The sequence below is a fragment of the Ranitomeya variabilis genome, chromosome 6 (assembly GCF_051348905.1).
Source record: "Ranitomeya variabilis isolate aRanVar5 chromosome 6, aRanVar5.hap1, whole genome shotgun sequence".
In the NCBI taxonomy this organism is placed as follows: Eukaryota; Metazoa; Chordata; class Amphibia; order Anura; family Dendrobatidae; genus Ranitomeya; species Ranitomeya variabilis.
In genome coordinates, this window is record NC_135237.1 from 225,283,056 (window position 1) to 225,307,993 (window position 24,938).

Sequence of the window (24,938 nt, forward strand, 5' to 3'; positions counted from 1 at the left end):
ACCAGATTGGATAATTTGTTACAAAATTTCCCCCAAACTGGATGATCCCACGTATGTGGTCAAAAACTGCTGTTAGAGCCATGACAGGGTTATTTGATTTTTTGGAGAGTAAATTTATCTAGAATAGATTGTGAATGCCATGTCATATTAGCAGAGCTCATAACATGCAAAAAACAAGATAAGCCCCCACAAGTGACCTCATTTTAGAAAAGAGACCCCACAAGGAATTCATCTAGGAATGTACTGAACATTTTTAACCTACAGGTGATTCAGAAAAGTTTACAATATTTAAACGTGAGAAAAAATTACATTTTTTGCACTAAAATACTGTTTTAGCACTAAATTTATAATTTACACAAGGGGTAATGGGAAAATATGGACCCCATATTTTGCGCTGCAATTTTTACTGAACGTTGAGGTAATCACATGTGGTTACACACTACTGTTTCAGCACACGGGCAAGGAGCAGATGGGGAGGATCCATTAGCAGAGCCCTTGGGGTACCAGATCAGCAGAAACCCCCACAAGTGACCCCATAATGGAAACTTCACTGTTTAAAGGGGTTGTCAACTACTAAGACAATGCCTTCTTAAACTAAATGTTCGGCCCTGGTAAAATAATAAGGTTATACTCACCTCTCATGCCAGCACCATATCCGCTATGTTGGCACTCTGACGCCCAATCAGCACTGGCGTCACTGTCTCCGTCATTGGACAAACTGAACATAAAGAGGAAGCTAGGAATGAGCAGTAGTCCGGACTTCCTCTTCATGTTCAGTTTGTCCAAAGGCGGAGACAGTGACGCCAGCGCTGATTCGGTGCCAGGCATCACGTGTCATTCCACCTCATCCCAGTACCAGGACCGAGAGTGCCGACACCGCTGGAACGGAGATGGCACAGGAGGTGAAAAGAGGCTTTATTATTTAATTGGGGATGATCAGTTCATTTAAGAAGGGGTTGTCCTAGTAGTGGACAACCCCTTTAAGGAATGCATGTAGGGCTGCAGTAAACCCACAGGTGTCTTACATAATTTTATAATGAACCATAACATTTTAGTTGTAAAAATGTAGTTTTTTTAAATTTGTTGCAAATTTGTCAGTTACACAAGTATTCATCGGTGAAGCTGGGCCTCACAATTTATTGCCAAATTTCTCCAGTACGTGGTGATGCCCCATATGTTGTCTGAAGCTGTTAGCCCACTTGTGAAGAAACCGGATTATATCTTAATTACCCAGACACCTTTTTTTTTATCAAATCAAGAAGAATATGCGGTTATCCATAATTTTGCTTGTGCAAGCCTGAAATACTGACTTGTAAGCTGATATTTCATATAACAGTGTGCTCTTATCTTTGATGTTTGCTTATATGCTAATTAAGCATTGTGTTATGAAGTCAGTGTGCGGACTACAAAAGCATAGAGGGAAAAACTATGCAATTAGATTAAATAATCAAGTAATGCAACTTGATCTCATCACCATTGTTCCCCTTATTGTAATAACTCTGCCAGCATCACTGCATGGCCTTCCATTCCCCACCTGCCTATTACATCAACTCACTCACCCAGTGCCATGCTGGAGATCTGTCTGCTGCAGGTTCCATGCCATGTGCTCCATGGTCGCTTACTCTGTGTACACTTCCTGGCTGTGTGCATAGAGGGGTGGCACCAGCAACTATGGATTCTTATTGAGACTGTGTGCACCTCCCTAAGGTGTCCCTGGCCAAAAGCCTTGAGGCCTCTGACACTTAAGGCATCCTCACCCATTGGAGGATGCCTAAACAAACTATTTCCATCAGATAGCATTTGCTACTGAGCTGCCAGGTCGTGTCTGTTTCCTGTCTCTGAGGGCTGCAATACGCAGGCCTTTATCTGTGTTCTGTTTGTGTCTCTGTGTACGCCACCCAGAGGGGTGTTTTACCCTGGTCTGAATCTGTGTTCCATTACTTCTGTGTCTGAACTCTGGTCTATGTCCGTTCCTGTTCCTTCTTTGTTTGTTTACCATTCTCACTCTGCTGTGTTTACCTCTGCGTTACCTCTCTGCTCTGCTTGCCACAATCAGTGGTTCTGTGCTTCTCTGCTCTTAGCTCTGTCTTCTCCTTCTCTGCTCTTAGCTCCACCTCCTGCTCTTACTCCGCCTCCTGTGGTTCTGCTTTGCATCTCTGCTCTACCTCTGTTCAGCAACTTGCCGTACAGGTCTCTACCTGCTTCCATATACCCTCCAGCCTGAACAGGTTCTTACCTGTTTCCATACACCCGCCTGTATACCAGTTCCTACAAGAGTATCAGCCCTGTCCGCCTGTCTGCCTGAGTGCCAGCCGTGCCCGCCTGTCTGCCAGAGTGCCAGCCTGTATCTCCGACAAGCCAGTCTGCCCATCAGGGCCTCTGCCGTACCCGTCCGTCAGCCAGTGTCACAGCCATACCTGCTTACCTGCATCTAGTCCCCCGGTGGGATCAGCATCCACAGTCAGACTCCACCCTGGAGTGGTACCTGGTAGCTACCTACTGCGCAAGTCTGACCTCACCATCGGAGACTCCAGCGAACACCTAGAAAGCTACTTAGTTACGCCCCTTCCACCAAAGTCTGGTCTGTGGTCCAGTGGGGCTACACCAAAGCGCCAACCAGTCTGGGCACGAGCGTTACACTTATCTGTGATGCTGGACTGAAGGACACTGGGTAAATCTAAATATAGGTTACAGACCTCTGTATAAAGAGACTCCAAGGCAGAAAGACTGAGAAACACAGCCAGAGATTCTGCCAAGACATCCTAACACCCAAATGACCAGAGACAGGACAGCAGCCATTTTACATCATGGCTCTATCACAAGGGACATGGATCTATCATTCTACAGGAAACAACCTAGGGTTTTTCGGCCCTGTTGGAAGAATACAGATCTGCTCCATTTACCAGCGCTGAACCACAGATATGTTTGGAGAAGCCAGGTTGTGACTCTCATGTTAATTGGCCTTGTGTCTCAATGGACTGTCATCTTCCTATGCTTGTCATTACCTCCTCTCTGTGTGCGTGTCACAGGTGGAGTAACCGACCCTGAAAGATGAAGACAGGTTGTGATCCTCGGATCAATTGTACATTGAATGGACTCAATACACTGTCATCCTCCTATGCTTATCGTTACCTCCTCTCTGTGTGCGTGCAACAGGTGAGGTAGTGACCCTGGGAGCTCTGAAGCAACAGCTGCCAATATCCCGGCGAGTCAGCGGAAGGGTGAGACTCTGTAATGTGCACCATCTTGGGGTATTTTACTGGGACCGTTCTGTGTGTTATCTGCCTGTTATGTGGTTCAATAAAGCATTGCCACACTGTTTTACCCTCACCCTGTGTTGTCTGAGTAACGTTATGCTCACAATAAAGGGAGAGGGGGCATTAGGAGGGACGATCCCTAGTCAATGCGGTTTCGGCTAGCGGACCTGGGCGCCCACCGACCCCCCCGTGTCTCCACACTACACGTTAGGGCTGAGAAGGAAGAAGCACTATTTGGCTTTTGGAGCACAGATTTTGGTGGAACAGTTTGTGGGAGATATTTTTAGATTCGCTAAGGTGCCAGAAAAATCAAAAACCCAAAGTGACTCCATTGTAGAAATTGCACCACACAATGAATTAATCTACGGCTTGATTGACTATTTTGAGAATGAGCAAATATGCCAGTTTAGTGACCATATATTGTAGGGTTCCTCTACATTGGGGTTTTGCAGAAACGCACCCTGTAAATTGTTAATTGGTCTCTCCCTGCTAAAATAATGGCAAACATATGGGTGCTTACCGTGGCTCAGGCACAATGGAGCTCAGGAGGAGGGGGGCAGTTTTCATAGAACTTTATTTGAGGGAGTGAGAGCCATGTTGCTTTTCCATAGTCTTTTATCTACCAGGAATGTGGGAACCCCAATATTTTTAATGACAGACCTGTGTGGGGGTTGTTGATTGTGTGCGGATTATGTTAGGATTGTTATTGCTAACATTTTGAGTTACATAACATTTTTAGATTGCCTTCAATATAAGACTGGGATCAAGTTTCTGTGTTCTACGTCAAAACACTTATGTTAGTGTTTCAGCGTAAATCCCACAAAAATGCAATTCAGGTGAAACTAGTGTTGAGCATTCCGATACCGCAAGTATCAGGTATCGGCCGATACTTGCGGTATAGGAATTCTGATATCGAGATCCGATACTTTTGTGGTATCGGGAATCGGTATCGGGATTAATATCAATGTGTAAAAGAAAGAATTAAAATAAAAAATAGGGATATACTCACCTCTCCGGCGGCCCCTGGACTTTACCGCCGTAACCGGGAGCCGTTGTACCTAAAAATGCGCGCTTGAAGGGCCTTAGATGACGTCACGGCGCTCTGATTGGTCCGTAGCGGTCACGTGACCGCTACGCGACCAATCACAAAGCCGTGACGTCACCTAAGGTCTTTCAAGCACTTGAAAGACCTTAGCTAACGTTACGGCTTTGTGATTGGTCGCGTAGCGGTCACGCGACCGCTACGCGACCAATCAGAAGCTGTGGACGTCTTCTAAGGTATTTCAAGCGCTTGAAAGACCTTAGGTGACGTCACGGCTTTGTGATTGGTCGTGTAGCGGTCACGCGACCGCTACGGACCAGTCAGAGCGCCGTGACGTCATCTAAGGCCCTTCAAGCGCGCATTCTTAGGTACAACGGCTCCCGGTTACGGCGGTAAAGTCCAGGGCGCGTCAGAGGGTGAGTATATCCCTATTTTTTATTTTAATTCTTTCTTTTACACATTGATATGGATCCCAGGGCCTGAAGGAGAGTTTCCTCTCCTTCAGACCCTGGGAACCATACAGGATACCGTCCGATACTTGCTGTCCCATTGACTTGTATTGGTATCGGGTATCGGTATCGGATTAGATCCGATACTTTGCCGGTATCGGCCGATACTTTCCGATACCGATACTTTCAAGTATCGGACGGTATCGCTCAACACTAGGTGAAACCCCAGACAGAACCACTCACTGTAATGAGGCAGATGAAGTCCCTTTGGACTCTGTTTAGAGTCTGTTCCAGGGGTATCCATCTTTTTAGGTGCGCACAGATCTGTGGTCGACCACATTTGTGCACTAAAAGATGCCTAAAATAACGTGACTCCATCTGCCTCATAAGTGAGTGGTTCCATTGAGGGTTTTGTACGAATCATAGTTTTTGAGACTTACACAGAAATACTGACACAAGCACTCAGAGGACAGTGCAGGATAAATATTACCCGAGCCTTATTTCGATTTTTGGGAGGCAGAATGAACAAAGAGTCAGCAGTACAAGAATAGTTCTTATTTTAATTTTTGCGAAGTTCACCATGCAGTATTAGCGATAAAACAACTTTATTCTCCATGTTGGTACGATTACAGCAATACCAGACTTATATACCGTATATACTCGAGTATAAGCCGACCCGAGTATAAGCTGAGACCCCTAATTTTGCCACAAAAAACTGGGAAAACTTAATGACACCAGTATAAGCCTAGGGTGGAAAATGCAGCAGCCACTGATAAATTTCAAAAATAAAAATAGATAACGATAAAAGTTAACCCCTTCCCGACCTTTGACGCCACGTAGCCGTCATGAAAGTCGGTGCCAATCCGACCTTGTGACACCTATGTGGCTTCATGGAATGATCGCGTCCCTGCAGATCGGGGGAAAGGGTTAACTCCAATTTCACCCAATCTGCAGGGACAGGGGGAGTGGTACTTCAGCCCAGGGGGGGGTGGCTTCACCCCCCCGTGGCTACGATCGCTCTGATTGGCTGTTGAAAGTGAAACAGCCAATCAGAGCGATTTGTAATATTTCACCATGAAAACTGGTGAAATATTACAATCCAGCCATGGCCGATGCTGCAATATCATCGGCCATGACTGGAAACACTGGTCTGTACCCCCCCACCGACACCGATCTCCTCCCCAGTCCTCCATCCTGTGCTCCGCTCCCCTCCGTCTTCCTGTCCGATCCCCGTCCTCCTGTCCACTCCCCCCATGCTCCGATCCCACCCCCTGCTCGGATCACCCCCCCGTGCTCCGATCCCCCCCCCCTCATACTTACCGAGCTTCCTGGTGTCCTTCTGTCTTCTCCACGGGCGCCGCCATCTTTCAAAATGGCGGGAGCATGCGCAGTGCACCCGCCGAATCTGCCGGCCGGCAGATTCGTTCCAGCTACATTTTGATCACTGTGATAAAACCTATCACAGTGATCAAAATAAAAAAAAATAGTAAATGACCCCCCCTTTATCACCCCCATACGTAGGGACAATAATAAAATAAAGAAAATATTTTTTTTTCCACTAGGGTTAGAACTAGGGGTAGGGTTAGGGTTAGGGCTAGGGTTAGGGGTAGGGTTAGAACTAGGGTTAGCGTTAGAATTAGGCTATGTGCACACGGTGTGGATTTGGCTGCGGATCCACAGCGGATTGGCCGCTGCGGATTCGTAGCAGTGTTCCATCAGGTTTACAGTACCATCCGCTGTGCCCATGGTGTGGAAAATACCGTGCGGAAATGCTGCGTTGTACTTTCCGCAGCATGTTAATTCTTTGTGCGGATTCTGCAGCGTTTTACACCTGTTCCTCAATAGGAATCCGCAGGTGAAATCCGCATAAAAAACACTGGAAATCCACGGTAAATCCGCAGGTAAAACGCAGTGCCTTTTACCTGCGGATTTTTCAAAAATGGTGCGGAATAATCTTACACGAATCCGCAACGTGGGCACATAGCCTTAGGGTTGTAATTAGAGTTAGGGTTGGAATTAGGGCTAGGGTTGGAAATAGGGTTAAGAATAGGCTTGTCGTTAGGGTTATGGTTAGGGGTGTGTTGGGGTTAAAGTTGTGGTTAGGGTTGTGGTTAGGGTTGGGATTAGGGTTAGGGTTGGGATTAGGGTTAGGGTTGTGGTTAGGAGTGTGTTGGGGTTAGGGTTGTGATTAGGGTTATGGCTAGAGTTGGGATTAGGGTTAGGGGTGTGTTGGGGTTAGTGTTGGAGTTAGAATTGAGGGGTTTCCACTGTTTAGGCACATCAGGGGTCTCCAAACGCAACATGGCGCCACCATTGATTCCAGCCAATCTTGCGTTCAAAAAGTCAAATGGTGCTCGCTCCCTTCCGAGCCCTGACGTGCGCCCAAACAGTGGTTTACCCCCGCATATGGGGTACCAGCATACTCAGGACAAACTGGGCAACAACTATTGGGGTCCAATTTCTCCTGTTACCCTTGGAAAATAAAAAAATTGCTTGCTAATACATAATTTTTGAGGAAAGAAAAATGATTTTTTATTTTCACAGCTCTGCGTTATAAACTTCAAAGGTTCAAAGTGCTCACCACACATCAAGAAAAGTTCCTTGGGGGGTCTAGTTTCCAAAATGGGGTCACTTGTGGGGGTTTCTACTGTTTAGGCACATCAGGGGCTCCACAAACGCAGCATGGCGCCCGCAGACCATTCCATCAAAGTCTGCATTTCAAAACGTCACTACTTCCTTTCACGAGCCCCGACGTGTGCCCAAGCAGTGATTTACCCCCACATATGGGGTATCAGTGTACTCAGGACAAACTGGGCAACAATTATTGGGGTCCAATTTCTCCTGTTACCCTTGTGAAAATAAAAAAATTCTTGCTAAAACATCATTTTTGTGGAAAGAAAAATGATTTATTTTCACGGCTCTGCGTTGTAAACTTCTGTGAAGCACTTGGGGGTTCAAAGTGCTCACCACATATCTAGATACGTTCCTTGGGGGGTCTAGTTTCCAAAATGGGGTCACTTGTGGGGGGTTTCTACTGTTTAGGCACATCGGGGATCTGCAAACGTAACATGATGCCCGCAGACCATTCCATCAAAGTCTGCATTCCAAAATGTCACTACTTCCCTTCCGAGCCCCGGCATGTGCACAAACAGTGGTTTACCCCCACATATGGGGTATCAGCGTACTCAGAAGAAACTGGACAACAACTGTTGGGGTCCAATTTCTCCTGTTACCCTTGGGAAAATAAAAAATTGTGGGCTAAAATATCATTTTTGAGAAAAGAAAAATTATTTTTTATTTTCATGGCTCTGCGTTATAAACTTCTGTGAAGCACCTGGGGGTTTAAAGTTCTCACTATGCATCTAGATAAGTTCCTTGGGGGGTCTAGTTTCCAAATTGGGGTCACTTGTAGGGGAGCTCGAATGTTTAGGCACACAGGGGCTCTCCAAACGCGACATGGTGTCCGCTAACGATTGGAGCTAATTTTCCATTCAAAAAGTCAAATGGTGCTCCTTCCCTTCCGAGACTTGCCGTGCACCCAAACAGTGGTTTACCCCCACATATGAGGTATCTGCGTACTCAGGAGAAATTGCCCAACAAATTTTAGGATCCATTTTATCCTGTTGCCCATGTGAAAATGAAAATATTGAGGCTAAAAGAATTTTTGTGTGCAAAAAAAGTACTTTTTCATTTTTACGGATCAATTTGTGAAGCACCTGAGGGTTTAAAGTGCTCACTATGCTTCTAGATAAGTTCCTTGGGGGGTCTAGTTTCCAAAATGTGGTAACTTGTGGGGGAGCTCCAATGTTTAGGCACACAGGGGCTTTCCAAACGCGACATGGTGTACGCTAAAGATTGGAGTCAATTTTTCATTCAAAAAGTCAAATGGTGCTCCTTCCCTTCCGAGCCCTGCCGTGCGCCCAAACAGTGGTTTACCCCCACATATGAGGTATCAGCGTACTCAGGACAAATTGGACAACAAAGCTCGTGGTCCAGTTTCTCCTTTTACCCTTGGGAAAATAAAAAAATTGTTGCTAAAAGATCATTTTTGTGACTAAAAAGTTAAATGTTAATTTTTTCCTTCCATGTTGCTTCTGCTGCTGTGAAACACCTGAAGGGTTAATAAACTTCTTGAATGTGGTTTTGAGCACCTTGAGGGGTGCAGTTTTTAGAATGGTGTCACTTTTGGGTATTTTTAGCCATATAGAACCCTCAAACTGACTTCAAATGTGAGGTGGTCCCTAAAAAAAATGGTTTTGTAAATTTTGTTGTAAAAATGAGAAATCACTGGTCAAATTTTAACCCTTGTAACTTCCTAACAAAAAAAAAATTGTTTCCAAAATTGTGCTGATGTAAAGTAGACATGTGGGAAATGTTATTTATTAACTATTTTGTGTCACATAACTCTCTGGTTTAACAGAATAAAAATTCAAAATGTGAAAATTGCTAAATGTTCAACATTTTCGCCAAATTTCCGTTTTTTTCACAAATAAACTAAGAAATTATCGACTTAAATTTACCACTAACATGAAGCCCAATATGTCATGAAAAAACAGTCTCAGAACCGCTAGGATCCGTTGAAGCGTTCCTGAGTTATTACCTCATAACGGGACACTGGTCAGAATTGCAAAAAACGGCCAGGTCATTAAGGTCAAAATAGGCTGGGTCATGAAGGGGTTAAATTAATTAAGACATCAGTAGGTTAAGTGTTTTTGAATATCCATATTGAATCAGGAGCCCCATATTATGCTCCATACAGTTTATGATGGGCCCCATAAGATGCTCCATATTAAAATATGCCCCATATAATGCTGCACACAGGTTAATATTGGCCCCATAAGATGCTCCATAGAAACATTTGCCCCATACAATGCTGTACAAAGGTTGATTATGGCCTCATAAGATGCTCCATAGAAACATTTGCCCCATACAATGCCGTATAAAGGTTGATTATGGCCCCATAAGATGCACGATAGAAAATGTGCCCCATACAATGAGGCATGAAGGTTGATGGCCCCATAAGCTGCTCCATAGATTGTGCCCCATACAATGCTGCATAAAGGTTGATGGCCCCATAAAATGCTCCATAAATTATGCCCCATACAATGCTGTATAAAGGTTGATGGCCCCATAAGATGCTCCATAGATTATGGCCCATACAATGCTGTATAAAGGTTGATGGCCCCATAAGATGCTCTATAGATTATGCCCCATATGCTGTTGTGGCAATTAAAAAAAATCACATACTCACCTCTCGTCGCTCAGGCCCGCAGCACTTGCGATATTCACCTGTCCCTTTTCCACCGCTGCGCACCGCTCTGTCTTCTGGCTCTCTGACTGTTCAGTCAGAGGGCGCACACTAAACACGTCATTGTGCCCTCTGACCTGAACAGTCACAGCTGGAGGACGCGGAAGACAGAGCGGTGCACAGCGGTGGAATGGGGACAAGTGAATATCGCGCAATGCTCACCCTCCTCGTTATACTCACCTTATCCCGGCGCGGTCCCTGCTTCTCACTGACAGATGGTCTCCGGGTGCCCCTATGGGAGTGGAGTCCATATTCATTACTTTAATGAGTGGTACCACGTGACCGCTGAACACAGGAAGAGCTGCCGGCGCCAGGAGACCATCGGAGATGCAGGGACCGTGCCAGTAGCAGGTGAGTATGTGACAGTCGCAGCTCCCCCTCCCCGCCGACCCCCTGGGACAATTACTCGAGTATAAGCCGAGAGGGGCACTTTCAGCCTAAAAAATGGGCTGAAAATCTCAGCTTATAATCGAGTATATGCGGTAGTTTATGTTTTGCTACTATCACACACTAAAAATGCTTTTTCATTTTATTTATTTTTTGAGCGGTGAGATGGATATTTTTTGGGGTACCATTTCGGGGCACAACATTTTGTGATCAATTTTTATTCAGATTTTTCAGAAACAGAATGAACAAGAAACAGCAATTTTGTTTTTATTTATTTTTTTGTGCGGTTCAGCACGCGGTAAAAGTAATAAGACCGATTTAGTCTGCAGGTCAGTATGATTACAGTGATTCCAGATTTATATCATTTTTTTTTTCTTTTCTGCTTTTACACACTGAAAACAATATTTTACAAAAAGGTATTTGTATTTGCATTGTCATATTTTGAGAGCTGTTAGTTTTTTATTTTTTTTGCCGAATGAGGCATAGTAAGGCGTGTTTTTAACACATGACTTTTTAATCCTTTTTATTAATTTTTTTATGTCAGTATGATGTAAAAGTGTCATTTGTGGCATGTTTTTACAATAGTTTTTTACGGTGTTCACAAAACAAAATAAATAGCATGACCAGTTTCATAGATCAAGCAGAATTTTTGCTTTATCACAAATGCTGTGTTTTTAGTGGCGAATTTTCTTTTCGTGATTTTTTTTTTTTTTTTTTTTACTTTTTACACATTTTATGCAACTTTTTTTTAAAAAAACCTTCTTCATGTCATCCCACTGTAGGACATGTATATTTTTCACTTTGGTCTCACGCACTGCAGTACTCGTGCACTGCAGTGCATGAAACCAGAGCTCAAAGTGAAAAATATACATGTCCCACAGTGGGACTAAGTGAAAAAGTAAAACAAGATACATAAAATATGTAAAAAGTAGCAGTACACAAATACTACAGTGCCTGAGATCTGTAAGAGTCTCATTGACAGCCTGATAGACCATGCCTATAGCAGGATCTAACAGGCCACCATACCCTGGGGTCATCAGTTGGCCTCGGGATACCACGGCAATGATAGTCACCGGTGTTTACGAATGCGGGTGGTCAATCCTGTGAAAGGGGGGTCTTTTAACCACTTAGATGCCACTGTCGTATTTAAGGGGTTAATCAACCCCAATTGGTTCCAAAGCCGGCTAGGACCGATGTCGCAGGATGTCAGCTGTCATCCGTGGGAATTTCGCCAAAGAGGGATCGCCATTCATTTGTTCCCAGTTGTTTTTTTAAAACGGCGATCAGGATTAAGGCCCCTTAACGACCACCATTTTAATATGTATCAGTGGTTGTTAAGGGGTTAATTACTACATACTACATAGATGTCAATGTGCAAATGCACACAACTATGATTCTTCTATGCTGGTAAATACTTAAAACTGGGCATTACAAGGGATATATCATGGAGCCTGATAGAAATAAAACTGAGGGATTTATACATCTTAAAATAAGTATTCCCATCTGATTAAGTGATGGCATATTATCATGATTCTCACATTGTGGTCAAAAGGTTTCCGACCATTCGGACTCAACATTCCTCAGAATGAAGGGAACATGGTGCAAACTCAGAAATCAGGAAATAAATTAATTTCAACATTTTTTACAGCAATGGTATCCATAGCCTATAATATTATCCAAATCTAACTCTCACAGGTGTCCATTTAGTGTCCTCCATGGGGTATGTAGCTCAACTACTTTGGCCAAAGGTAGAATTTTTTATTTTGCTTCTCGGAGAGTGTCTGTAATCCCTCTCGGCCCATAACAAAAACAGTATGTCACAGATCACATGATGTTCTTGGAACAGCAGACAATGCTAGATCTGCTCCATCACAGACCCAATTCTGCTTATAGAATTTTTTTTCTCAGCGTTAAGTGTAAATTTACAACAATAAAATGCCACTTACCATTTTGCTTTTAACAAGCTCTTCTATAGCACTGACTAGTTCAGCAGCACTTGGAGTTTCTGCACTATTTGGGCGTGCTAGTAATCTGGAAGTCTTGAAAAAAAAAAAAAACTTTTAAACACTTTCCTAAACTATGGATGAATAAACAAAATTTGCTGGGACAACTGTCATAAAGGTTTAATATAAATACATATTTCAATATTCTTGCATTTCCATCAAACATTTGGTCAGCCTTTATAAAATGTAAAAATTTGATTCTAATCCCAATCGCAATGATCTATTAGTTCATTGACATAGGATACAATGTGTGGAACAAGAAAGAAACAAGACATCCATCCATATACTAAGTACTGGTACTCAGAAGAATATTAATCACAGGTTTTAGCAAAATTACCAAACTGCACAATCCCCTGGCTGCAATGAGAAGGTCTAATGTATATACATAGCTCTCAACCATCCCAATAAGAGGGTTCAGTCCCAAGTCTCATCACGTCAAGTCTCAGCTGTTTTCCCGGCTTTCATACTCACCTCTCTGACGTTTTCATTGCTCCTCCTCCTCGGGTCGAGGACGCTTTTTTCTGTAAGTGCATAAATCTAATATATAAAGCTGAATGTGTGTGTGTGTGTGTGTGTGTGTGTGTGTGTGTGTGTGTGTGTGTGTATGTATGTACAACCCCCAGCAAAAATTATGGAATCACAGGCCTTGGAGGATGTTCATTCAGTTGTTTAATTTTGTAGAAAAAAAAGCAGATCACAGACATGGCACAAAACTAAAGTAATTTCAAATGACAACTTTCTGGCTTTAATAAACATTAAAAGAAATCAAGAACAAAAAATGTTGTAGTCATTAATGGTTACTTTTTTAGAACAAGCAGAGGGGAAAAATTATGGAATCACTCAATTCTGAGGAAAAAATTATGGAATCACACTCTAAATTTTAATTCCCAAAACTAACACCTGCATCAAATTAGATCTGCTCATTATTCTGCATCTAAAAAGGAGTGATCATACCTTGGAGAGCTGTTGCACCAAGTGGACTGACATGAATCATGGCTCCAACACTAGAGATGTCAATTGAAACAAAGGAGAGGATTATCAAACTCTTAAAAGAGAGTAAATCATCACGCAATGATGCAAAAGATGTTGGTTGTTCACAGTCAGCTGTGTTTAAAATCTGGACCGAATACAAACAACATGGGAAAGTTATTAAAGGCAAACATACTTGTAGACCAAGGAAGGCTACTTTCACACTAGCGTCGTGCACTGCACGTCGCTATGTGTCGTTTTGCAGAAAAAACGCATCCTGCAAAAGTCATGTTGCGTCGGACCGTCGGCACCAAAAAACGTTACATGTAACGATTTTTTGTGAGTCCTCAGCGTCCTCAGGGAACTCCGCCCCCGCCTCCCCGCACATCACAATGGGGCAGCGGATGCGATGTAAAACTGCATCCGCTGCTCCCGTTGTGCGGCGGTTTCACTGCTAGCGTCGGTGTGCCGCAACATCGCATAGCGACGTGCGGTGCACGACGCTAGTGTGAAAGTAGCCGAAGACAACAAAAAGCGTCAAGACCAGAAACTTAAAGCAATATGTCTCCAAAACAGGAAATGCACAACAAAACAAATGAGGAACGAATGGGAGGAAACTGGAGTCAACGTCTGTGACCGAACTGTAAGAAACCGCCTAAAGGAAATGGGATTTACATACAGAATAGCTAAACAAAAGCCATCATTAACACCTAAACAGAAAAAAACAAGGTTACAATGGGTTAAGGAAAAACAATCGTGGACTGTGGATGACTGGATATTCAATGATATTTTGGACACTTTTCTTATCCCATCAATTGAAAGGATGTTTGGGGATGATGAAATCATTTTTCAAGATGATAATGCATCCTGCCATAGAGCAAAAACTGTGCGAACATTCCTTGAAAATAGACATATAAGGTCAATGTCACGGCCTGCAAATAGTCCGGAGATCAATCCAATTTAAAATCTTTGGTGGAAGTTGAAGAAAATTACATGACAAGGCTCCAACCTGCAAAGCTGATCTGGCAACAGCAATCAGAGAAAGTCGGAGCCAGATTGATTGTTTGACACTCATTAAGTCCATGCCTCAGAGACTGCAAGCTGTTATAAACGCCAGAGGTGGTGCAACAAAATAATAGTGATGTTTTGGAGTGTTTTTTTATGTTTGTTTGTTAGATTTTCATGATTCCATAATTTTTTCCTCAGAATTGAGTGATTCCATAATTTTTTCCCTCTGCTTGTTTTAAAAAAGTAACCATTACTCACTACAACAATTTTTGTTCTTGATTTCTTTTAGTGTTTATTAAAGCCAGAAAGTTGTCATTTGAAATGACTTTAGTTTTGTGCCATGTCTGTGATCTGCTTTTTTTCTACAAAATTAAACAACTGAATGAACATCCTCCAAGTCTTGTGATTAGATAATTTTTGCCAGGGGTTGTATGTGTGTATGTCCGGGATTGGCATCTGCACCGTCGCAGCTACAGCCACAAAGTTTTTCACAGTCACACGTCTGGACCCCACTCTGGAAATTTCGTTGTGAGGCAAAATTTTCACCCTGCGCGTTCCAATTCACCAAACAATTTTGCCCCTATCTACACAATGGAGAAAAAGTGAAAGGAAAAGTGTTGGAGGCAAATTGACAGCTGCCAGATGTGAACAAGGGAGACTTAAAGAATGACAGCGATGGCGCCAAAGAGTATATACTGTACAGTTGATAAGGTGGTGCCCCGACATGTGATACTCACCACACACGGGGATATGAACACACACACAAAATGTGCCACACTCTACCACGTGCTTGAACACATATACCACCCTCAGCACACATTTCAAAACACATACACAAACCTCGCCACATAAAAGTCGAAACACAAAAGTCGCCACTCAAAACTCGCCACGTGCAAAATTCGTCACATTCAAAACTAGGCTCACGCAAAACTCGCCACACGTGCAAAACTCACCTCATGGCAAACTCGCCACACGCAAAACTTGCACACGCGAAAAAATTGCCACATGCACAAAAGTTGCAACATATGCAAACGTTGCCTCACACAAAACTTGCACATACTCAAAACGCACCATACATAAAACTCGCCAAGCGCAAAACTCGCCATGCGCAAAACTTGCTGCACACAGCTTGCTACACTAACCTGTCACATGCAACTCGACACACAAAAAGTTGCTACACGCATGTCGCCACACCAAACTCATCTCACAAAAGTCGCTACATGCATGTCGCCACACATTTGAAGTGACTTTGAGGGAGCTATAGGATAGAAATGTTGAGGAGAGCCATAAGATCAAATACTTAATTAACCTCAACACATAAGGTAAATGAGGGAAGCAACCTATAACATGTATTGTTTAACCTTACATAAGTTTTCCTCAGACAAAGTAAGACACTTAAGATGGCTGCCATCTCCTCTACCAGAGCCGTGTGCTCTGGTATCCAAGATGAACAATGAAGACACTGAAGATAGCCGCCATTTCCTGTTTCAGCATGCCGTGTGCTCTGGTATCCAAGATGATGCCCACCCTGATGACCTCATGGATCCACCCACAGCGACGCCCACCCTGATGACCTCACGGACCAACCCACCCTGATGACCTCATGGATCCGCCCATGGACTTGCTCATGCCCAACCCACTAACGAATGAAATACATCCGATCACTCCCATTTTAGAGCTAACCGAGCCCCCTTACAGGAGATATATAACATTGTGTTTGACTAATAAACTTCCCTTCTTGGAGCTGAGCCACACATTGATCAAGGAGAGTTACAGCTGACTGTGTCTGGTGTATTTCTTTAGTGCACATGATCAATATCCATTAGGCCAGGAGTAGGCAACTAGAGAATTGAACATTATATTAATTGTTCAACCCTAATATTAAATACCCCAAAGTGACACCATTCTAAAACCTGCACCCCTTAAGGTGCTCAAAACCACATTCAAGAAGTTTACTAACCCTTCAGGTGCTTCACATGAACTAATGGAGTGTGAAAGGAAAAAAATAAACATTTAACTTTTTTTTTTTTTTTTTTTTTACAAAAAATGTCCTGTTGATCCATTTATTTGTTTACTTTCACAAGAGCAACAGGAGAAGAAAATGGACCATACAATTTGTTGTGCAATTTCTCCTGAGCATGCTGATAGCCCAAATGTGGGGGGAAACCACTGTTTGGGTTCACGGCGGCATATCTCGGAAGGTAAGAAGTGCCATTTGACTTTTTAAATGTAAAATTTGCTAGAATAATTAGGGGACGCCATGTCACGTTTGGAGAGCCCTTGATGTGCCTAAACAGTAGAAATCCCTGACAAGTTACACTATTTTGGAAACTACACCTCTACGGCAACTTATCTAGTTGTGTATTTAGCACGTTGAACCCCCAGGTGCTTCACAGAAGTTTATAACGTTAAGCCGTGAAAATAGAAAAAATCATTTTTCCCACAAAAAATGTTTTTTAGCTGCAAACATTGAATTTCATGAGGTTAACAGGATAAATTGCACCATACAATTTGTTGAGCAATTTGTGTGGTGAGCACCTTGAAACCCCAGGTGCTTCACACAAGTTCATAATGTTGAACGGTGAAAATAAAAAAAACCCTAATTTTTCCAGAAAAAAATGTTTCTTAGCCAGAAATTTTGTATTTTCACAAGGGTAACAGGAGAAAATGGATCCCAAAATGTGTTGAGAGATGTGGGAAATGTGGGAGAGACTCAAAGAATGTTATGGGTCAATTGAAGCTATAGAAAACGCTTTGTATAAAAGAATTGATGATTTTCCCAAGATAGCAAATAAGGGTTATCAAAAGCTCAGGGAACTGAGTGACTTGTTAATGGAGGTACATGCTGCTCAGGCAAAAGGTGACCTGCCAGGGTTGGCATTCCTGGACACCGCCAGAGGTGTCAACCCAATTGTCCAAAAGCTCCCTTACAACTTACAAAAAAAGTGGGTCAGTCATGGGTCCCGTTACAAACAGGCTCATAAGGTACCATTTCCTCCTTTCAGGGTGTTTGTAGACTTTGTTGCTCAGCAGGCTAAAGTTAGAAATGACTCCAGTTTCGATTTCACTATGTCATGTACCACTGCCTCTGGTGTAAAACCCAGTAAAACACCAGTGGCAGTCCACAAAACTAATGTTACCTCCACAGGTTTTCCTTACAGGGCAAGTAAGTCCTCTCCAGAAGAGCACAAGCCTCAGGATCTCAGCAAACACTGCCCCCTACACAAGAAACCTCATCCTCTACTAAAATGTAGAGCCTTCAGGGAGAAGTCTCTAGAAGACCGTAAGAGTTTCCTAAAGGAAAACAAGATATGCTTCAGATGCTGCGTGACGACCTCACACTTCGCCAAGAACTGTGAAACCAGTGTGAAATGCACAGAATGTAGTAGTGTGGAGCACAACACGGCCTTACACCCTGGACCACCCTCAGGGGTATCGTCTCGACTAGAAGAGTCTGCCGAAAAACAGATGGACACTGACATAGACACCCCAGTGGTCACTTCTCAGTGTACAGAGATTTGCAAGGAACTTGTAGCAGGAAGATCCTGCTCGAAGATCTGTCTTGTCGGAGTTTTTCCAGCGAGCCAACGGGATAAGGCAATCAAGGTATATGCAGTCTTGGATGATCAGAGCAACAGGTCTCTAGCTAAGTCCTTTCTCATCGACACCTTCAACATTGCTGGCCCCGGCTCTCCGTACTCCTTGAAGGCATGTGCAGGTACTGTCGAGACGACGGGGAGAAAAGCGACCGGATTCAAAGTAGAGTCTATAGACGGTCAAACCTGCTTATCCTTGCCATCAATACTGGAGTGCAACCAGATCCCTGGCAACAGGTCTGAGATACCTACACCAGAGGTAGCAGCTCATCACACCCACTTGAAATGTATAGCTCACCTGATACCGGAACTGGACCAAGGAGCTCCAATTGTCTTACCTCCCCGCCCTTCACCATGCTGTGATTTTAATTACATCCAAACACAGTTGGTTCTAACCTCCTCTATAAATACAGGCTTTACCATTTTATTAGCCATAGGTAAGTGTTCACACTAGGCAGACAGGTTAGTTACCCATTCGATCTGAGATTACCTTGACGTTTGGTGAATGGGCTCACAACATTTGGCCAAATTTTGTGCTAAAAATCTCATGTGTTTTTTCATAAATTTCACAAGCCATTATGCTGTTCACATTTCATGTATTGCACATTTCCTTGCTTTAGCACAATAAACTTGAGTGCAGCCATTATCTATTTGCTATGTCTTACTCCTCGGAAGAGACATACTACAAGCCCACAAGGCTAGAGTACAGATTAACGGCCCACAAAACGCCCCATATGCTCAGAGACTTGATGTATGATGGGTCATTGTGGGAGACGTCTGTTTGGGTGGAGCACACAGGCCGACATCAGTCAACAGCATGCTCACCAATACTCTCAAAAATGGACGTCCGTCCCTCTTCCAGCCATGCAAGAGCAGTTTCCTAATTAAAGAGTTGCCACACAACACCCCTCCACCTTCTCCGTTAGCTGACCCTTCCTGTGAAGAACATGCATGCAACGGTGAGCAAGATCATATAGGGTGTACAGTTTTCCACAGGACAAGAGAGGACAATCAGGTAGCAACGTCCATAGAGGACAGACTGCTTTTGGACATCATGGATCGAGAGATGGTAAGAGATGAATCAAAGAGTTGAGTCGCACCTTTACCATTCAAACCACAAAGGCAATGCTTACCCAACAACAGATAACTTGTCTACAGTCGATATGTCCCCCTTGCACGCAAACTGCAAAAGACACCAGAAACAAGAGAACACTTATTTACCTTCATGGAGAGAATATTCCAGAATGGCCACGTGGAAATTGCACCTGTACTTCAAGATTCCGAGGAATGTTGGTACTTACCTATTTTCGGCGTGTATCATCCGAAGAAACCAGGTCAGATAAGAGTAGTATTTGACTCAAGTGCCAGATACGAAGATGTTTCATTAAACAACGTCTTTCTGTCTTGTCCAGACCTCAATAACAGACTTCTGGGAGTACTTCTTCGCTTCTGCAAGGATGCAGTAGCATTTATGGCCGACATCCAACAGATGTTTCACTGCTTGCTTGTTAAAGAAGAACACAGAAACTATTTGAGGTTCTTCTGGTACCGCAATAATGACCCCTACAAAGACATCGTGGAATATCGTATGAAAGTACACATCTTCGGGAACAGCCCCTCCCCTGCTGTCGCTATCTATGGTCTTAGACATTCAGCCAGAGAGGGTGAAGCAAAGTATGGGTCGGATGTAAGATCGTTTGTGGAAAAGGATTTCTACGTAGATGACTGCCTGAAATCCACACCCACAGATGAGTCGGCAGTCAGTCTCCTGAAAAGGGCACAATAAATGCTCGCTTCGTTCAATTTGAGGTTGCACAAAATTGCTTCTAACAGCCAAAAACTAATGGCAGCCTTTCCCTCTCAGGATTACTCAACCGATTTAAAAGACTTGGATTTAAGCATGGACTCCCTTCCCATGCAGCAGAGCCTTGGTTTACGCTGGGATTTGAAAAAGGATGCATTTACCCTCCAGATCAGCGAAGAAGAGAAACCCTTCACGCGTAGAGGCATCCTGTCCGTAGTAAACAGCTTGTATGATCCTCAGGGATTTGTAACCCCTGTAACTATCCAAGGTAAAATGATGTTGAGAGACTTCACCCAAGAGATGTCCGATTGGGATGATCTGCTTCCCATCGAGAAGAGAGACTTGTGGGCAAGATGGAAGAACACTTTAGAAGCCCTGTCAAGTCTCTACATGGCACGACCATATGCTTCCCTGCCATCAACAGAGGTCAAGAGGCAAAGGCTTTGTATCTTCTGCGATGCCTCAACCAAAGCAATTGCAGCAGTACGTATTTGAAAACTATTGACATTAACGAACAATGCCATGTAAGGCTTGTTATGAGCCGGACAAAACTGGCCCCACTCCGTGAACACACAGTACCCAGACTGGAACTCTGTGCAGCTGTGCTAGCTGTAGAGTTAGCTGAACTTATCTCGACAGAAATCGACCTGGAAGTCAAAGAAGTCGAGTTCTACACTGACAGCAAGGTAGTGCTGGGGTACATTGGCAATGAAACTCGCCGCTTTTATGTCTATGTCAGTAATCGGGTGCTAAGGATCAGGAGATCCACCCTAAACAGTGGCACTATGTGTCCACACACCACAATCCTGCGGACCACGCAACCAGATCCCTTGAAGCAAGATACCTTAAGGACACAATCTGGTTTACTGGCCCTACATTCTTATACCGTTCCACGCCATACATTGATGAGTCAAACACCTTTGAACTGGTAGATCCAGAGGCAGATGAGGAAACCCGCCCTCAGGTATCTGTTCTACGTACGGTAACTCAAGACAATCACCTCAAATCCAAAAGAGTTGTAGGTGGCATCGGTTGATGCCAAGCGGGGAGTGTTCTGTCCATTCTAGTAAGGACAGGGTATTCGTATTATGCATTAAAGTTTTACTACTATTAGTGTTTTGGTTTTGCTGTGTTATAGCACCATCTAGCGGTGGTTAAAATTATAACCTGTGTCTTTGTAATAATTAGAGTGTTGCATTGTGGGATTGTACCAAGGCATCCTGGGAGAGGGAGACTCCATTATTTTCTGTGTACTACCTGGGACACACGTGTTCATTGCTGTGCTGAACTATCTCACTTACTGGCCATCCTGGTTAAGTTTATCCATTTTACCATGCTCATGTTTACCAATAAACAAGTTAGACTACAGAGAACAGTCTGCTTATTTGGGAGACAGAAGTGGTTTATGCCGTATGTCGGATCACACACCGTATCAACGTGTATGAAGACAGAACAGTTTCATCACCCATTTACAGTAACTAAAAAGATACAAGCTGAGGATTTAACTCCTGGCATTTTTATAAAGGAGTGGAAGAAATTGTTGTTTTGCCTATCCCAAAGAGGAGGTTTAATCGCAGATGGCATTGCTGCTTCAATGAAACGGAAATAAAATTCTTCTGGCAGCTGTTTATGTGAACATGAGTCATCATATATTGCTGGATGATCAACAGCTTACTGAAGGAAAAGAAGCTTTGACTGAGGTAGCAGTTAGGATGAGTGGGCTACAGGACAGCCAAGAGCAAGAGGACTCGGGTCATGCCAGTGCTGCTGCTGCCGTTCCTTCATCCTCATCAGATGAGGAGTTTGATTTCAACAAGTATGTGGACAACATGGAGCAGGCAAAGCATCGCCGCAGGGGAAAAGATTCCACTCGCATAGAAAACAGATTGACCATATTTCAGCAAAATTTTTCACTTGCTCTCAAAGAAGTAGAAGAGTTTAATCGTTCATCAAAACTGACTGTGCAGGAGGCAATTCCTTTATACCCTGAAATTGTTAGAGATGTTGCCCATGTGGTTACTGCTTTGCCACCAACCCAAGTTATTGTAGAGAGGTTGTTCTCTAGCCTTAAAATAATTAGGTCAGATTTGAGGTCATCTATAAAGGAGGATCTGATCGAGGCGATACTACTTCTCAGAACAAATTCATAGATTGCACAAATGTTATTCAGTATGTTTTTGTTGAAAACTGTTTTTTTCCACTTACTGCAGAGTATATAATAAATTGTAAATATGCAAAGTTTTTTTTGTTCTAAAGTTGTATTCCAATAAATATACTATATGTTCTATCTAAATGGCTTGATTATTGCATCATAATAATGATTAAAACCCTGATGTTACCATTTTACTACAGTAAATGTATCACGTAAACATGAGCCATGTATGAGTGAGTCGGAGTTGTGGAGTCTATGTTATGGGAATTGAGGAGTCGGAGTCAGAGTTGGAGTCAGAGTTTTGGCTTACCAACTCCACAGCCCTGGGAGAATGTCCACCTTTCCACCTGCAGAGCCAGAACCACCGTGTCCTGACAGGACCTGTGTTATGTCACAATCATGTGATCAGTCAAATGATGGAGGAGTCACATGTTCTGGGGCTTAAGTACTTGGCTTCCGAAAGCAGCAGTGTTCAGTGTGCCTGGAGAGGAAGCACTCCAGGAAACTGTTCATGCATGTGTTGTATGCTAAAACCTGAACCGTGTGTTCTGCTAGCGGTGAGTGGGAGGAACCCCGCTCTCAGAAGGACTGTGTTTTCTGCCACCATTTTGTTTCCCTGTTTTTGCCCAGATGACTATTTGCTTTACTACACCATGGTTTATGCTGCCTATAATAAACCAAAGGAAGTTCTTAAAGCCACAGTGTACCTGTTTCTACCTTCATGTGCAGCCGAGTGAGCTGATCTAGCACCGGGTGCAATTATCATATTGACACCACAGGTGTGTCACAGACTTTTATACCATTGGGTAGTGAAGAAAAAGTAATTTACATTACACCAATGTTATGTGTTGGCCTTAAACTTTACGTTTTCATACTGGGAAATGAGTAAAGATGGCAACAAAATTTGTCCCACAATTTCAGCTGAATGTAGAAATACCCCATATGTGGCTGTACAGTACTGCTTAGGCTACGTTCACATTTGCGCCTTTGGGCGCAGCGTCGTCGACGCATATCGACGCATGCGTAATGCACCCCTATCTTTAACATTGGGGGTGCATGGACATGCGTTGTATGCGTTTTCATGCGTTTTCTGACGCATGCGTCGTTTGGCCGCACCTGGCGGGGTGCGGCCGACGCTACATGTTGCATTTTTGTAGCGTCAAAATTAAAAAAAAAAACGCATGCGTCGCCCTTGCGTCATCAGTGCGTTAAAAATCCCATTGAAACCAATTGACAACGTAGAGGACGCAAGTGCGTGCGTCGCAGCGCGTTGTGCGACGCATGCGTCGTTTAATAAAATAACAAAATAAGTGTCTAGACGGTGTCTAGACAGTGACAAAACATCCCATATATATAAAATAAAGGTTGATGCATTGTTTGTCAATTGGCTGCAGCATATTGCTTATGCATATTGCATATTGGCTCATCTGCTTTCAAGAGATGTAAGTATAGAATGTATATCTGCCCATTTTCTTTGTGTTTTATTTTTTAACATTTTTATTGCAAGTTGTGGATGTTGAATTTAATGTTTGTTCTGTAATTTAATCTGGCTATACTGTGGTTGTTTAATGGAAATTGGTGTCTTTTTATTCTGGTTGTGATGTATTTCTGGAGTTATATGATGGCGTTTCAATTGTCTCCGGCCTTGTTGGTTTTATTGTAAAGTATGGTGGTCTATCCAGGATTGACTTTTCTTTTCCCTTTTTTTTTTGTGTGTGTTTTTTTTTTTTTCTCCTAAGAATTTATGGTGCTTTAAATTTATTTTGGGTTGTTCATTGCATGCGGTTGTTCCACTGTGTTTTTTTTTAATACAAATGTTTTCTTTTTTTATCATGTTCTGCTGTATTTCTGGGGTTTACCGTATGGCGTTATCTTGGCTTTGTTGTTTTTTTTAAAAAATTGTAAAGTATGGCGGATAATGGATTGCCTTTTCTTGTGCCTTTCTGAAAAAAAAATATTTATTTTAAAAAAAAAGATATATGTGTCTTTTTTTGATTGATACATAGGGGCTGTTGTTTATTTGTTTTGTTATCTTTTCTGGGACTGTTGTATTCTGATTTTGCTATACTCTGGCATTGTGTAGTCTCTGCCATTGATTTTTATTTCAATGTATGGCGGTGTGGTTTGCTCAGCGCTTGTTCAGTTGGCATTGTACTATGAGTGCACTGTTCGTTGTGGTCGTAATGTTTATGTATGGATTTTTTGATATTTTCCTCTATGTGGCTGTGTATTGTGCATTAATGTAATCATTTTTTATTTTTTTCCTTGCAGAATTTATCTTGTTAAACCCCTTCCTGACCCATGACGCCACGTAGGCGTCATGAAAACCCGTGCCAATCCGACCATGACGCCTATGTGGCGTCATGGAATGATCGCGTCCCTGCAGATCGGGTGAAAGGGTTAACTCCAATTTCACCTGATCTGCAGGGACAGGGGGAGTGGTACTTCAGCCCAGGGGGGGTGGCTTCACCCCCCCGTGGCTACGATCGCTCTGATTGGCTGTTGAAAGTGAAACAGCCAATCAGAGCGATTTGTAATATTTCACCTAAAAAACTGGTGAAATATTACAATCCAGCCATAGCCGATGCTGCAATATCATCGGCCATGGCTGGAAACACTGATGTGACCCCCCCACCCCACCGATCACCCCCCCAAGCCACCGATCTGTCCCGTAGTCCCCTCCGTCCTGTGCTCCGCTCCCCCGTCCTCCTGTCTGCTCCCCCCCTGCTCCTATGCCACCCCCGTGCTCCGACGCCCCCCCGTGCCCCGATCTCCCCCCCTTATACTTACCGAGGCTCCTGGTGTCGGTCCGTCTTCTTCATGGGCGCCGCCATCTTCCAAAATGGCGGGTGCATGCTCAGTGCGCCCGCTGAATCTGCCGGCCGGCAGATTCGTTACAAGTACATTTTGATCGCTGTGGTAGGTTCTATCACAGCGATCAAAATAAAAAAATAATAAATAAA

General features: G+C 43.4%; 1 protein-coding gene across 1 annotated transcript in view; it reads right to left on the reverse strand.

Moving 5' to 3' along the window:
- Positions 1–24,938, reverse strand: part of TRIO (trio Rho guanine nucleotide exchange factor) — a 3,555,343-nt gene that overhangs the window by 1,190,086 nt on the left and 2,340,319 nt on the right. Inside the window, 1 exon segment of the mRNA XM_077269474.1 lies at positions 12,390–12,482. Within this exon segment, the coding sequence (XP_077125589.1) occupies positions 12,390–12,482 (93 nt within the window).